Source organism: Melanerpes formicivorus, unplaced genomic scaffold (assembly GCF_026170545.1).
Source record: "Melanerpes formicivorus ecotype bairdi unplaced genomic scaffold, bMelFor1.0.p_v2 SCAF_2, whole genome shotgun sequence".
In the NCBI taxonomy this organism is placed as follows: domain Eukaryota; kingdom Metazoa; phylum Chordata; class Aves; order Piciformes; family Picidae; genus Melanerpes; species Melanerpes formicivorus.
The window spans coordinates 3,861,836-3,877,977 of NW_027142354.1; the positions used below are offsets into that span (position 1 = coordinate 3,861,836).

The following is a 16,142-nucleotide window of genomic DNA, read 5'->3' on the forward strand; positions in this document are numbered from 1 at the left end:
ACCTCCAGCCTAAACTTCCCCTGGCACAGCTTGAGACTGTGTCCTCTTGTTCTGGTGCTGGTTGCCTGGGAGAAGAGACCAACCTCTGCCTGGCTACAATCAGGTAGTTGTAGAGGGCAATGAGGTCACCCCTGAGGCTCCTCCAGGCTAAACAATCCCAGCTCCCTCAGCCTCTCCTCATAGGGCTTGTGCTCAAGGCCTCTCCCCAGCCTTGTTGCCCTTCTCTGGACACGCTCCAGCAAGTCAACATCCTTCCTAAACTGAGGGGCCCAGAACTGGACACAGGACTCAAGGTGCGGCCTAACCAATGCTGAGTACAGGGGCACAATGACTTCCCTGCTCCTGCTGCCCACACTATTCCTAATACAGGCCAGGATGCCATTGGCCCTCCTGGCTACCTGGGCACACTGCTGGCTCATGTTTAGGTGGCTGTCACAGTATCACAGTATCACAGTATCACTTAGGTTGGAAAGGACCTCGAGGATCATCGAGTCCAACCTGACACCGCAGACCCCATGACTAGACCATGGCACCAAGTGCCACGTCCAATCTCCCCTTGAACGCCTCCAGGGTCGATGACTCAACCACCTCCCTGGGCAACCCATTCCAATGCCGAATGACTCGCTCGGTGAAGAACTTCCTCCTCACCTCGAGTCTGAACCTCCCCTGGCGCAGCTTGAGACTGTGTCCCCTTGTTCTGGTGCTGGTTGCCTGGGAGAAGAGGCCAACTCCCTCCTGGCTACAACCACCCTTCAGGTAGTTGTAGAGGGCAATAAGGTCACCCCTGAGCCTCCTCTTCTCCAGGCTAAACAATCCCAGCTCCCTCAGCCTCTCCTCATAGGGCTTGTGTTCAAGGCCTCTCACCAGCCTTGTTGCCCTTCTCTGGACACGCTCAAGTGTCTCAATGTCCTTCTTAAACTGAGGAGCCCAGAACTGGACACAGTACTCAAGGTGCGGCCTAACCAGAGCAGAGTACAGGGGCACTATGACCTCCCTGCTCCTGCTGGCCACACTATTCCTAATGCAGGCCAGAATGCTATTGGCCCTCCTGGCCACCTGAGCACACTGCTGGCTCATATTCAGGTGGCTGTCGATCAGCACACCCAGGTCCCTCTCTGTCTGGGAGCTCTCCAGCCACTCCGACCCCAGCCTATAGCTCTGCATGGGATTGCCATAGCCAAAGTGCAGCACTCGGCACTTGGACTTGTTGAAAGCCATCCCATTGGACTCTGCCCATCTTTCCAGTCGGTCGAGGTCCCTCTGCAGAGCCTTTCTACCCTCTAATTGACTAACATCTGCCCCTAACTTTGTGTCATCTGCAAACTTGCTGATGACTGACTCTACCCCTTCATCCAGATCATCAACGAATATGTTGAAGAGGACAGGGCCCAGCACTGATCCCTGGGGGACACCACTGGTGACTGGTGACTGGCCTCCAGCTGGATGCGGCACCGTTCACGACCACTCTCTGGGCCCGGCCCTCCAGCCAGTTCCTAACCCAGCACAGAGTGTAGTGGTCCAATCCACAGGCTGACAGCTTAGTCAGCAGTTTGCTGTGGGGGACGGTGTCAAAGGCCTTGCTGAAGTCTAGGTAGACCACATCCACAGGCCTCCCCACATCCACCAGGCGGGTCACCTGATCATAGAAAGAGATCAGGTTGGAGAGGCAGGATCTGCCCTTCCTGAATCCATGTTGGCTGGACCTGAGCCCTTGGCCATCCTTCAGGTGCGCAGTTATTGCTGCCAGGATAATCTGCTCCATCACTTTCCCTGGCACTGAGGTCAGGCTGACTGGCCTGTAGTTTCCAGGTTCCTCCATCCGACCCTTCTTGTGGATGGGGACCACGTTGGCCAGTTTCCAGTCATCTGGGACCTCACCTGTGAGCCAGGACTGGAGGAAAATGATGGAGAGTGGCCTAGCTAGCACATCCGCCAGCTCTCTCAGCACCCTAGGATGGATCCCATCTGGTCCCATGGACTTGTGGATATCCAAGTGGCTCAGCAGGTCCCGAACTAACTCCTCATGGATTTCCAGGGTATTACTCTGCTCCCCGACCCCAACGCCCAGCTCCGGAGACCACTCGTCCTGAACTCCTGCCTTGCTGTTAAACATTGAGGTAAAGAAGGTGTTCAGGACCTCAGCTTTATCCTCATCCTCAGTAACTGTGTTCCCCTCCAGGTCCACTAGGGAGTTCAGGTTCTTCCTGCCCTTCTTCTTATTGTTAATATATTTATAAAAATGCTTTTTATTATCTTTGACTGAGGTGGCCAGCTTCAGTTCCAGCTGTCAATCAGCACCCCCAGGTCCCTCTCCATTTGGCAGCTCTGCAGCCGCTCTGACCCCAGCCTGTAGCTCTGCATGGGTTTGCCGTGTCCAAAGTGCAGCACCCGGCACTTGGACTGAATCTGAAGTCACACATACTGCAAAGTACATTGCAACCAGTTGAATTTAACATTCAAAACAAACACTGAAGAGCAATTCTCACCAAAACAAGGATCAGGTAGCAGATGGGAGGATGAGTGGGGAAGGAGGGTGAGAATCTGAGTGTGAAAGAAGTAAAATCTACTTTCATGCTACTTACTCCAGTAGGCTGAAATATGAGTCCATCCACCTCGTGGCTAACTTCTCTAGCAAAGCTTCCTTCCAGGAGCTGTAGAACAAAAGGAAAAGAAATCTTGTTTTTTTTCCATAAAGAAACAATCAGCATAGAAGACTGCACATCACAGCAGATTATACACTACCACAGCAATCATCTGCCACTAAACTGCTCCTTTAGGGTTTAACATTAGAGCCTGGGAAATGTCAGCACAGAAAGCTTCAAGAGATTAGAAGCTTTTGCAAAGAACACTCAAGGCTGAAACAAGTTTCAGGGAGGTGAGCCTTACAGTTTTACTCAGGGAAAAAGGTTTTGTCCAAAAAGAAATATGGAGAAACCAAGACAATCCTATAAACTAAAAGATAAAGAGAGATCAGTTCTGATACCAGACACCAGTCATTTGTGGTGCAGTTAAAAACACATTTGCCACTCTCACACACAAGTGGAATTTACTTTATAGTGAAAATATGTGCTGAAAAAATATTTCAGGGTATCATTCAAAATTCATAGATTCATAGAATGGCTTGGGGTTGAAAGGGACCTTAAAGATCATCTAGTTCCAGCCCCTCTGCCATGGGCAGGGACACCTTCCACTAAACCAGGTTGCTCAATGCCTCATCCAACCTGGCCTTGAACAGCTCCAGGGAAGGGGCATCCACAACCTCCAAGGGCAACCTGTTCCAGTGTCTCACCACCATTACTGTGATGAATTTCTTCCTAATACCTAGTCTAAATCTCTCCTTTTTCACTTCAGTCCATACCCTCTTGTCCTGTCATTACAAGCCCTTGTAAAAAGTCCCTTCCTGGCTTTCTTGTAGGCCCCCTTCAGGTACCGGAAGGTTGCTATAAGGTCTCCCCAGAGCCTTCTTTTCTCCAGGCTGAACTACCCCAGCTCTCACAGCCTGCCCCGTAGGGGAGGTACTCCAGTCCTCTGATCATTTTGATGGTCCTCCTCTGGACTCACTTCACATATGGCAGAGTACCTAACTGGGGCATGATCCATTAAAAGAGCTGTGCTACTGCAGAACAACTGTCTGAATTCATTTGAAGCTTGACTATTCTGGTTTACAGTTTCAAAGACTGTGAATTCCACGTGTAGGTGAATACATCCATCACAACACATTTACCAGCAAAAAAATCACCTAACTAAACAAACTAATGAAAGCAGCTGGTCAACAGTTATGAGTATTGACGATGTACTTCCACGTTAAATTCTGACTTGCCTCAGGAAAAGCAACTAATCAATGAGAACTACAAATGACAAGTAACAGCAAAAATTAGGAGAATGACCAGAATACCCCATTACTCATTTCAGTTTATGAAGAATCTGACCTGAAGTTGCAGATGCTTTTAGTAACATTTGAAACCAAACCCACAAAACCCAAACTTTGATGTCTAAGACACTGTATGGTCGTAAAGCACAGCAAATACAAAACTCAAGAGTTATAAAATGCAAGGCAATCCCTCTCATCAATCTGACACCCAGTTTCAGACTCTAACTGACTTTGTCCCCTTGTACTCAGCTCTGGTGAGGCCACACCTCAAGTACTGTGTTCAGTTTGGGGCACCTCAATATAAGAGAGATGTGGAGGTGCTGGAGCCAGTGCAGAGGGCAATGAAGCTGGGGAAGGACCAGAATAAACCTTAGGAAGAGCAACAGCTCTTCAGCTATTCAAGTGTCTTCTTCGAGACACTTGAACATGTTCAGAGAAGGGCAACAAGGCTGGGGAGAGGCCTTGAGCACAAGCCCTATGAGGAGAGGCTGAGGGATCTGGGATTGTTTAGCCTGGAGAAGAGGAGGCTCAGGGGTGACCTCGTTGCTCTCTACAGCTACCTGAAAGGTGGTTGTAGCCGGGAAGGGGTTGGTCTCAGCTCCCAGGCAACCAGCACCAGAACAAGGGGACAGAGTCTCAAGCTGCGCCAGGGGAGGTTTAGGCTCGAGGTGAGGAGAAAGTTCTTCACCGAGAGAGTCATTTGTCATTGGAATGTGCTGCCCAGGGAGGTGGTGGAGTCGCCATCCCTGAAGGTGTTCAAGAGGAGACTGGATGTGGCACTTGGTGCCATGGTCTAGTCATGCGGTCTGTGGTGACAGGTTGGACTCGGTGATCCTTGAGGTCTCTTCCAACCTTGGTGATACTGTGATACTGTAACAGCTGGGGCTGTTTAGTTTGGAAAGGAGGAGGCTCAGGGGAGACCTCATTGTTCTCTACAACTACCTGAAAGGATACTGTAGAATATACTGGTGTCTTCTCACAGGTAATTAGTGATAGAACAAGATGGAATAGCCTCAAGCTGTGACTGGCTAGGTTTAGACTGGACAGTAGGAAAAAAAATTTCATGGAAAGAATAATCAGGCATTGGAATGTGCTGCCCAGGGAGGTGCTTGAGCCAGCAAGCCTGGATGTGTTTAAAGGTTGTTTGGATGTGGTGCTTGGGGATATTGTTTTGGGAGCGACCCTTGTAGAGTAGGGCTATTGGTTGGACTTGGTGATCCTGAGGGTCTTTTCCAACCTGAATGTTTCTGTGATCCTGTGATTCATTCTCAGTTTGGTGGTTCACAGTGTTCTCACTAGGACATCTCTTTCTAAGTGCCAATTAGATACCAAAGAAAAAAGGATTCTGAAACTAGAGCAAGCTTCAACAGATAACTAAAGCTCTTTGTACTCTGCCTAGTTAGTTATTCTCCTGTCATTCTCAGTTATGCTGTTTCATTCTCATGGTGTCAGTTACAAGTATTTGGTAACACTCTAGTAAGGAATTTTTACTAGAAATTATTAGTGGCTGGGGCAAGGGGGTCAGAGAGGGAAGTTGGAAAGCAAGGAATAGAAACAGCAGAATACATACACACACATTAAGTATAGAAGAAAATCTAGGTTTAACATATAAGCAAGTAGTTTTTACACTAAAAAAAAACACACTGCTATGTTTTTAGCTTTATGGATTTAAAATGCAGATAAATCAGTTCATCTTTTTTAAATAATGATGTCCAACTCTTCCCACATGCCAAAACTCCTCATTAAGTTGAACAGTACAGTCCTTTTCAATAGGCACCATGATAAATGGCACACCTGCTTGACCAGGATGACTGCCAGGGCTCAGATAAAATGCAATGCATCTCCATGACATTTTATGAAAGATGGGTAAATGATGCATGTGAGCCAATTCTTCTGGCAGGCTATTCTTTGTAGCCTTGTGGCATCTTTTTCCACCTGTGAAGCCCTTTGCTCACTCCTTGCAGCTACCTGCTCCCCCGTTACAGTTACAATGAAGCCTATCCTTTTACTGTGGTTTACTATTTCACAGAATCACAGAATCAGAGAGGTTGGAAGGGGACCTCCAGAGAGAGGAGAGGAGACTCGAGGGGAGGGGAGGGGAGGGGAGGGGAGGGGAGGGGAGGGGAGGGAAGGGAAGGGAAGGGAAGGGAAGGGAAGGGAAGGGAAGGGAAGGGAAGGGAAGGGAAGGGAAGGGAAGGGAAGGGAAGGGAAGGGAAGGGAAGGGAAGGGAAGGGAAGGGAAGGGAAGGGAAGGGAAGGGAAGGGAAGGGAAGGGAAGGGAAGGGAAGGGAAGGGAAGGGAAGGGAAGGGAAGGGAAGGGAAGGGAAGGGAAGGGAAGGGAAGGGAAGGGAAGGGAAGGGAAGGGAAGGGAAGGGAAGGGAAGGGAAGGGAATAGACCAGGCTGGAAGAGACCTTTGAGATCATCAAGTCCAATTTATCATCCAACACCATCTAATCAAATAATCATGGAACCAAGCATCCCATCCATTCTCTTCCTAAACACCTCCAGTGATGGTGACTCCACCACCTCCCTGGGCAGCACATTCCAATGGCCAATCACCCTTTCTATGAAGAACTTCTTCCTAACATCCAGCCTAAACCTCCCCTGGTGCAGCTTGAGACTGTGTCCTCTTGTTCTGGTGCTGGTTGCCTGGGACAAGAGACCAAGTCTCCCTGGATTTAAATGTAAAACCAAACCACAAGAACAAAATCTAAAAGAGGTAAACACACTAAAGAAACCACACAACTAAACCCCTGCTTGAGAAAATCATTTTGCTCAAAAATCAGAATTGCAATCTGGACCTCCTTTGCTATGGGTAGAAGAAAAACAAATGGCCTACTACATAACATCTTCAAAAATCCTGGGTTTGAACGACATCAGAAATCCTCCAGAATGGCTTCTCCATTGAGTTCGGTTAAGTCAGAATGGTGCCAAAACAGTCTGGCTCAGATTCATCCTATCATGTTTCTCTATGCTAAATACATCAGTTAACAGGTTCTGATGGAGTCATCATCCAAATTACAAGCATTGTAAAGTGCAGCTTTTAAACATTACATTTTGAAAAGCAGGCATCCTGGGGAAGAATTAAACCTGCTGTTGGAGACAGGGTGGAGGGAATGGAATGGAATGGAATGGAATGGAATGGAATGGAATGGAATGGAATGGAATGGAATGGAATGGAATGGAATGGAATGGAATGGGAATGGAATGAAATGGAATAGAATAGACCAGGTTGGAAGAGACCTGCAAGATCATTGTGTCCAACCTATAAGCTTTCTTCCAGATAATATACAACTAACGTGCAAATGCAGCTTCAAGTCAGGCACAGGAAGCTGCTCCCTCTAAGCTAAAGTTGCAGCCTCTGCTCCTTCTTTCTCCCCAGAATCTTTACCTTTTCCCCTGTCCTGCAGCATAATTTCTTTCTTGGTTTGCTTTGTTTCTCAAAGCAGGAGAGGTATCAAGAATTAAACAGCTGCTTTCAGTCTCAAAGCCAAAAAGCATCAACTAGCCTGTGAGTAATGATATACTAGGGAGGGAAAGGGTTCATACATTATTTAAAAAGAAAGTTCAACATCTCAAACTTTTCACAACCAAAAGCTGATGCATTCACCTTTTTAAAAGGAATGGAACGGAACGGCACGGAACGGCACGGAATGGCACAGAACGGAACAGAACAGAACAGAACAGAATAGAATAGAATAGAATAGAATAGACCCGGTTAGAGGAGACCTTCAAGATCATGTCCCACCTATCACCCAACACCACCTAATCAACTAAACCACGGCAGCAAGCACCCTATCAAGTCTCCTCCTAAACACCTCCAGTGATGGTGGCTCCACCACCTCCTCAGGCAGCCCATTCCAATGGGCAATCACTCTCTCTGTGTAGACCTTCTTCCTAACCGCCAACCTAAACCTACCCTGGTTTCTCAGGCGCAGCCTGAGACTGTGTCCTCTTGTTCTAGTGCTGGCTGCCTGGGAGAAGAGACCAACCTCTGCCTGTCCACAACCTCCCTTCAGGTACTTGTAGACAGCAATAAGGTCTCCCTTTGAGCCTCCTCTTCTCCAGGCTAAGCAACCCCAGTTCCCTCAGCCTCTCCTCATAGGGCTTGTGTTCCAAACCCCTCACCAACTTTGTTGCCCTTCTCTGGACTCATTCCAGCAAGTCAACCTCCTTCCTAAACTGAGGGGCCCAGAACTGGACACAGGACTCAAGGTGTGGCCTAACCAGTGCAGTGTACAGGGGCAGAATGACCTCTCTGCTCCATGGGGTTGTTGTGGCCAATGTGCAGAACCTGGCACTTGGATGTGTTCAGTCTCATGTCCTTGGACTCTGCCCATCTATCCAGCCTGTCGAGGTTCCTCTGCAGAGCTTCTCTACCCTCCAGCAGATCAACTCCTGCCCCCAGCTTGGTATCATCAGCAAATTTACTGATGATGGACTCAATGCCCTCATCCAGATCATCAATAAAGATGTTAAAGAGCACAGGGCCCAGCACTGATCCTTGGGGCACACCACTAGTGACTGGCTGCCAGCTGGATGTGGCACCATTCACCACCACTCTCTGGGCTCGGCCCTCCAGCCAGTTCCTAACCCAGCTCAGAGTGCTGCTGTCCAAGCCATGGGCTGACAGCTTGGCCAGGAGTTTGCTGTGGGGGGCAGTGTCAAAGGCCTTGCTGAAGTCCAGGTAGACCACATCCACAGGCCTCCCCACATCCACCAGGTGGGTCACCTGATCATAGAAGGAGATCAGGTTGGTCAGGCAGGACCTGCCCTTCCTACATCCATGCTGGCTGGGCCTGATCCCTTGGCCATCCTCTAAGTGCTGTGTGATTGCACTCAGGATGACCTGTTCCATGATCTTGCCTGGCACTGAGGTCAGGCTGACAGGCCTATAATTCCCTGGCTCATCCAACCGGCCCTTCTTGTGGATGGGCACCACACTGGCCAGCTTCCAGTCCTCTGGGACATCTCCAGTGAGCCAGGACTGCTGAAAAATGATGTAGAGCAGCTTGGGCAGCTCATCTGCCAGCTCTCTCAGCAACCTCTTAGGAACCTAAGATAAAGCATTAAGAGAAGTTTTCATTGTGGCTCATTGACTGAAATTACTACAAATGTATTAGAAACCTTTGCAGACTGTCTGTAGTGATTCTGGAGAATCCACTCCACGTTTGGGGAATTAAAGGGAGCACACAACTTCTGAAAAATGGGGAAGAAATGGGAAAAAAATAATCTTCAAACAGAATCCACTCAGTTTTTTATCTTTTTCATAGTTGAGATACCACCCACCTCACCTAGCATGAGCATTTGAAGTGAAATGGCTGACATAAACAAATCTTGTGTACATTACCAGTCTGGGGGGAGACAGGAGAAGATCAAAGACATACCTCTGGCAGTCCCACTGCTCCCCTCTCTGCTCAAACCCAGACATAGCCTGGATCACCATTTCAGACTAACTTTCAGACACCTATGAGGATGAAACCCTCTCCTCTCATGCATATTTAAGTTCCTCTTCCAGCAATATACTCAAGTGCCAGTAAATTTTGTTTGAAAACTGTGCAGTCTAGAGTTCCAGCACACTGTGATGGAGAGCCACATTCTTCATGAAGTTTGCCTTGCAAAGTTTTCCATGTGCAATTAAAAATGAAAGCCTATTTCTCAGCCCTTTATTTTATTTTTTAATTCAGTCCATGTTTCTTCCTTGTTCCTCCATTCAGACACTGATCAAGACATCTCTTAGAGGCTTTTTGGACAAAGAAACAAACTTCACGTTTCAAACATTTCACAAGGAAGGAGCAAGGTAGTCATTGTGCCCCTGTACTCAGCACTGCTTAGGCCACACCTTGAGTCCTGTGTCCAGTTCTGGGCCACTCAGTTCAAGAAGGACATTGAGGCACTTGAAGGTGTCCAGAGAAGGGCAACAAGGCTGGGGAGAGGCCTTGAGCACAGCCCTATGAGGAGAGGCTGAGGGAGCTGGGATTGTTTAGCCTGGAGAAGAGGCTCAGGAGAGACCTAATTGCTCTCTACAACTACCTGAAGGGTGGTTGTAGCCAGGCAGAGATTGGTCTCTTCTCCCATGCAACCAGCACCAGAACAAGAGGACACAGTCTCAAGCTGTGCCAGGGGAAATTTAGGCTCAGGTGAGGAGAAAGTTCTTCCCTGAGAGAATCGTTAGCCATTGGAATGTGCTGCCCAGGGAGGTGGTGGAGTCACCATCCCTAGAGGTGTCCAAGAGGGGATTGGACGTGGCACTTGGTGCCATGGTTTCGTCATGAGGTCTGCGGTGACAGGTTGGACTTGATGATCATTGAGGTCTCTTCCAACCTTGGTAATTCAGTGATTCTGTGATATTCAAGGCTAGCCTGGATGCATTCCTGTGTGATCTGGTCTAGGTGATCCTGCTCTGGCAGGGATTTGGACTGGGTGATCTTTCAAGGTCCCTTCCAGCCCTTAACGTTCTGTGATTCTGTGATGCAGATGTAACTCTTCAAATACTTCAAGAATTTCTCCTCTAAACTCACAGTTACCATTGCTGTCATCAACTGAAACCATCCCACCTAGACTAGACAGGATATTCCAGAAGGTCTATAGCAGCAAGAAAAAACTGCTCTCCTTCTTCTCTTCCAGTGGAGTCTGCTTTCAAGGAGACCTCTAGATACATGAACATATGCCAGAGTATTTCACCAGCCAATTGTAGTGAAGGATGCTTATGATTAGAATATATTTCTGTATGTGTTAACCCTCCTTTGTCCCCCCCCTCCTTTCTGGAGGCAGTAGGGGGGATCCTGGCGCCACTGAGTCCAGGTAAACAGCCTACCTGGGCGTGGTCTCACCCCTGCAGTACTAGAGGCAGGCTATATGTTTGTTTCCCCAAGTATAGCATATACTCAGGCCACATTTGGTAGCTGGTAGTTCATTGGTTAATGTTTGCGTTGGCAACAGATGCTTATTGGGCCAGTATTCACTGGGGCAAATGGTAAATAGGGGTCGTTTGGCAAATGAGCCCCCCCACCTCGGTGTTGGAGCCTGTTGTGCGTGCGTGCCAGCCAGTGCTTCGGGAGACCTCGTGGTCCTTTTGCCGCCGTCCCAGCTGTGTGCGGTGCCGTGGACAGCACTCCGTGGGATCAACCGCTGCGTGATCCATCGTAGGAGAAAACCTGGTAGACCGTGTGAACCAGCGTTGCTGACCTGCCACTACCCCCCCCCTCTGAGCGAGGAATTTTGTATCCTGGGAGAGAACAGCAGAGCCACGCGGTGCGGCCACGCGGCCAGCGCCATTTCCTGCCTCCTTATTACGGCACATCCGTGCCACGTTGTCTGGATTATAAACATTACTGAGGAAAGACTCCACGAAGTTCTCAGCTTGTGAGTAAGCCAAGCCCTTTGTAGAGCTTCAGTTAGGATAGCGTTTATATTGCTCCGGGTAGAGGGTTGCCGGTCACTGACCAACCCCTCCCCCGCCACTCTCTGACTCAGTTTAGGTTCTAAGTTCTGTGAATCATTTTGGTTTAAATGCCCATACATAACATTCTGTAAAGATAGTTCCACTAACCGAATATTGATACCTGTGAAGGGCGATTGTAAATACCCCGTTACAGAGTTTGTATATATATAAATAAACTTATATTTTTCGTTGATGGATCTGCCGTGCATTTCTGAGGGCATATCCACGACATTAATGGCGCAGTGCAAGGGTTATCCGATAAGTGACTATCTCTACAGAATGGGATACGTAATAAAACGATCCGATATGCAATGGGCTATAGAAAACCTGACAAATCCGGACCAAATCACCACGAAATTATCCGAATACGTGGTCGAGCTATGCGCTGATCCAACCGCAATAACCGAGGAGAGAGTTAGTGCGATCGGGGCTTGCATAATGCGAGCACAAGACGAATTTACAGCATTTGAGGAAAAGATTAAAAAACTTGAGGAAAAAAATAACTTCCTGGAAAGAGAGTTAGGAAAGTCTGAGGCACAAAATGATAAACTTCATGACTTGTTAACGTTGCAAATTAAAGAAAGCAACGCTACTATGAAGGTATTAGCGGGATCAGACAGAGACTCTGTTTCGAGCCTTCCTGGGATCTCCCAACCGCCTAGCCCCGAGCAGCCCCGCGACCACGATGTCGCGCCCAGAGCCAGCTCTCCCGTACAGTCCTTTTACGAATTACCCCCACCGCAGTCTCGCGGAAAGGACAGAAAGGTAGCGAATCCCACCGTAGCGCAAGACTTTAGACCCACGGTCCCCTTGGACCTGCCGAGACTCCGAACACTGCAAAGCCCGAGTCCCGATTCACTCGCTCAGCCCAGCACGTCAGCAGCAGCGCGTGAATTAAATTCGCCTGACAATAGTGCTCCGAGAAGCGAAGCCCGGAAAAAATCCCGTAGCTACCGAACGGAGAGAAACCCATCTGACCGGGACGATACGGATTACAGTTCGGAAGATGAACCCATACGGAGGAAAGCCGTGCATTTACGTCCCGTTCTTAAAGAGCAATACACGGACGGCCGCCGTGGCCGAGGGACAACAACTACATCTGTTCGCCCGTACAGCGGAGCAAAGCTTCGGGACCTGCAGGAGACGTTTGCACGAGAACCGGACGAGTCGGTAACAGACTTTTTGTATCGCGTTATGGAATTGGGTGGGGATACAATTATTTTGGACCGTAATGAAGCAAAAGGCTGTTCATGGGGTCATGAAGTATTTTTGGGCATGGGTCCAGAGGGATACCACTCATTAACTTCCCGTGTCGCTCACTGGGCTGGAAGTTTAGATCCTATAGATAGAGACGAACCCACAGAAGTGAGGGTTACCAGTTCGGCCGAACTCACTGCCGCGATTAAAAAGTTGGCGTGCGTTCAAGCAATGTACGATCGCGGGGCATATCCTTCCCCACTAGATGCCCCAATTAACCCGGTGCGACTCAAAATCCTAATCCGTGGTCTGCCGCCGGGTCTGAAAAATGTATGTGATGCCAAAAAGGAGGAAATTGAACGAGTAGTCGAAAGGAATATGGCCTCTACTAATTCCCGGGAACACCAATTAACTTGGGAAGAGCTTCTGATGGCATTATCCCACAAGGGCCGAGACTTGGGCTACTCTGATCATACGCTCATGGCCAAGACTCCCAGCGACAGACACCATACTGGTTTCAAAGGCAACCACGCGGCGACACCGCGGGGGAAAAAGCAGGAAGTGCGCCACACTAAGACATCCCCTACTGCAACTTCTTCGGGTTCAAGCAGCAGCCCGGAGTCAGATCGCCGTCACTCGGGAAGTCCCAGAGGGAGAAATTCCGACCGCTGGAGAGATAAACGGCGTACTTCTAATAGATCATTTTCACCCAGAGAGAAATGGTATCGACTAGCACTGTCTTTGAATGTACCTGAATTTGTAATAGCGCCATTATCAACGGGAATGTTAAAAGAAGTAGTGCTGAGAATACAAAATAAATCCGGTAGCTGGGAAGAGGACGACTACCGAAGTGACCGCCGCGGCAAGGGGAAGAATGAAGCTGGAAGCAGCAGTCCTAAAAGTGTTTCACCCAGCAAGGATGCTAACCCCTTCATACCTCGCCGCCAGAGCCCAGATAAAAAGCCAAAAAACTAGACACAGCGGTGACTGTTCCAGGCCTCACTCATCGCTTTGTTAATACTTGTCAATGGTCTGAGGATCCAGAGCCTTTCATTTTGATTCCCACTGGACCTACTCGAACTGCTGTAAAGTTCCTTATTGACACTGGGGCGCAAATCAGTGTTTTGAATGTGCAACAAGCTAAACGCTTGAAGATCCTGCCATCTCGGAAAAGGATTAAGATACAGGGTGTTACAGGAATGCCTCATACGTGCCATTTAGCCAAAACAAGGTTGTGGCTTCCTGGTGACAAGCGGAGTACCCTGGTAGAAGTTGCCCTGAGTCCGTACCCCGAGAACATCCTTGGATTTGATGTTTTAGCTGGCAAACGGTGGCATCTCCCTAATGGTACCCTATGGTGCTTTGGCTCCTATGGAGTAGGAGCAAAAGGGACTGAAACCGCTCGGGTAGGCACTCTCCAAATTGCTCCACCCTTACCCAAATCAAGTATCACATGTGTTGCACAGTATTCCCTACCAGCAGCAGCCAGACAAGGCATCACTGAGGTGATTGCAGACCTGGAAAAGAGACAAATCATTACCAGGACACACTCACCCTATAACTCACCAGTGTGGCCAGTGCGTAAACCTGATGGACGATGGAGACTCACCATTGACTACAGGAGGCTCAATAGCAACACGCCCCCTCTCACCGCTGCAGTCCCAAGCCTGACATCCATCGTGACAGCAATCCAAGCTGCGTCACATACTTGGATGGCTTCACTGGACATTAAGGACATGTACTTTATGATCCCTCTACGTGAGGAGGATAAATCACAGTTCGCTTTCACATGGCAAGGTTCCCAATACACCTTCAATCGTCTTCCCCAGGGGTACAAGCACTCAGGAACCATTGCACACAACTCCTTAGCAGCACTGTTAGACACCATTGAAGTCCCAAAAGATGTAAGTGTCTACCAGTACATAGATGACATCTTTGTTGGGGGAAATGACGAAGGTAAGGTGGGTTCAGTAGCTGCAGCGATCTGGGACCTTTTGACCAAAAATGGGTTACAGGTTCCACAAGCTAAATGTCAAGGCCCGAGCCAAGAAATTAAATTTCTTGGATCCTGGTGGGTAGCAGGAGCAATATCAGTGCCAGAGGATGCTCTTGAGGCTATTGAAAAGGGCCAACTTCCCAATAACAAAAGGGAGCTTCAGCGGCTCTTGGGTACCTTGGGTTACTGGAGAAAACATATTCCAGGTTTCTCAGTAATTGCTCGTCCCCTCTATGACCTGCTTAAAAAGAGCAGAGTCTGGGACTGGACCCCAAGGCATACTGAAAGCCTAAAGGTTTTGAAGGACGAATTAAAGGCTTACCAGAAATTGGGCCCTTTGCACCCACATGACCCCTTAAGGGCAGAATGGGGCTTCTCTGAACATGCTTCCTACTGTGGGATTTTTCAAAGGGGACCTAAAGGCCCAAACAGAGCCCTTTTATTCTCTTCAACAGCATTCAAAGATGCTGAAAGGAGATACTCTGAATGGGAGAAGGGACTCTTGTCTCTGACCCGAGCTGTCAAAGAGGCAGAGAAGCTGCGCACTACGCAGGATATCGTAGTGCAAGGTCCATTCTCTCTGCTCAAAGCAATCCTCAATGGAACCCCACCACCAGAAGGAATTGCTCAGAAGGCTACCGTAAGAAAATGGTATGCCTATCTGGAAGGGATGACTCAGCTTATGCCTCTAAGAGAAGGGCCCACAAAAGTATCCAAATTGCAGCAGCCCATCAACCCACACACTATCCCACTGTGCCAGCCCTACAAGCCATCTCCTATTCAGGTAGCACCTGAATTGACTGCCGATGCCAATACTGAGGGAGTGTGGTTCACAGATGCATCTGCCCAAAGGGTAGAATCACAGTGGCATTACAAGGCTGCAGCACTGGAGATTGGCACAGACAGGACTGTCATTGAAGAGGGTGAAGGCAGTGCCCAAGTGGGAGAACTGCGTGCCCTTATGCTAGCTGTGGAAAATGGTGCAGAGACCATATACACTGATTCATATGCTACTTTCAAAGGTGCCACAGAATGGATTTGCCAGTGGGAAGCAAACCAGTGGATAGTTGGCAATACCCCAGTTTGGAGGGCAACCGACTGGCAAAGACTACTAGAGATAAGTCGAGCCAGGACCATCAAAGTAGGATGGGTAAAGGGACACTGCAGGAAGCAAACCCCTGCTGCTACTTGGAATCAACAAGTAGATCACTTAGCAAAAATCAGCGTAGTTGATTGTGAGGAAAAGGAGTGGGAGCGATTGGCTGAGTGGCTACATATTAAAAGAGGTCACTCAGGTAAGTCAGACCTTTACTACGAATGCAGATCCAGGGGGTGGCCAGTTTCTTTGACCACATGCGAAACCATTGTTTCAGCCTGCCCTCAGTGCCAGATCAGATTAAAAGCTAACCATCCCGGTCTGGCTCCAGCCCAGCATATCAAGAAAGACAAAGTGCTATGGAGCACATGGCAGATTGATTATGTTGGTCCCCTCCGACCCTCACATGGGAAAAAATACATACTGGTAGGGGTAGAAGTGGTTTCAGGCTTAGTCATGGCCACTGCTACTAGCACTGCTTCAGGAGCTCAAACCATTGAAACTCTAAAGGATTGGTTCAGCATTCTGCCTATGCCTG

At 48.7% G+C, this 16,142-nt stretch overlaps 1 protein-coding gene across 1 annotated transcript in view; it reads right to left on the reverse strand.

Moving 5' to 3' along the window:
* Positions 1-16,142, reverse strand: part of RNGTT (RNA guanylyltransferase and 5'-phosphatase) — a 319,301-nt gene that overhangs the window by 156,238 nt on the left and 146,921 nt on the right. The window contains exon 12 of the mRNA XM_068149390.1: positions 2,583-2,651. Within this exon, the coding sequence (XP_068005491.1) occupies positions 2,583-2,651 (69 nt within the window). The remainder of the gene's footprint in view (positions 1-2,582; positions 2,652-16,142) is intronic.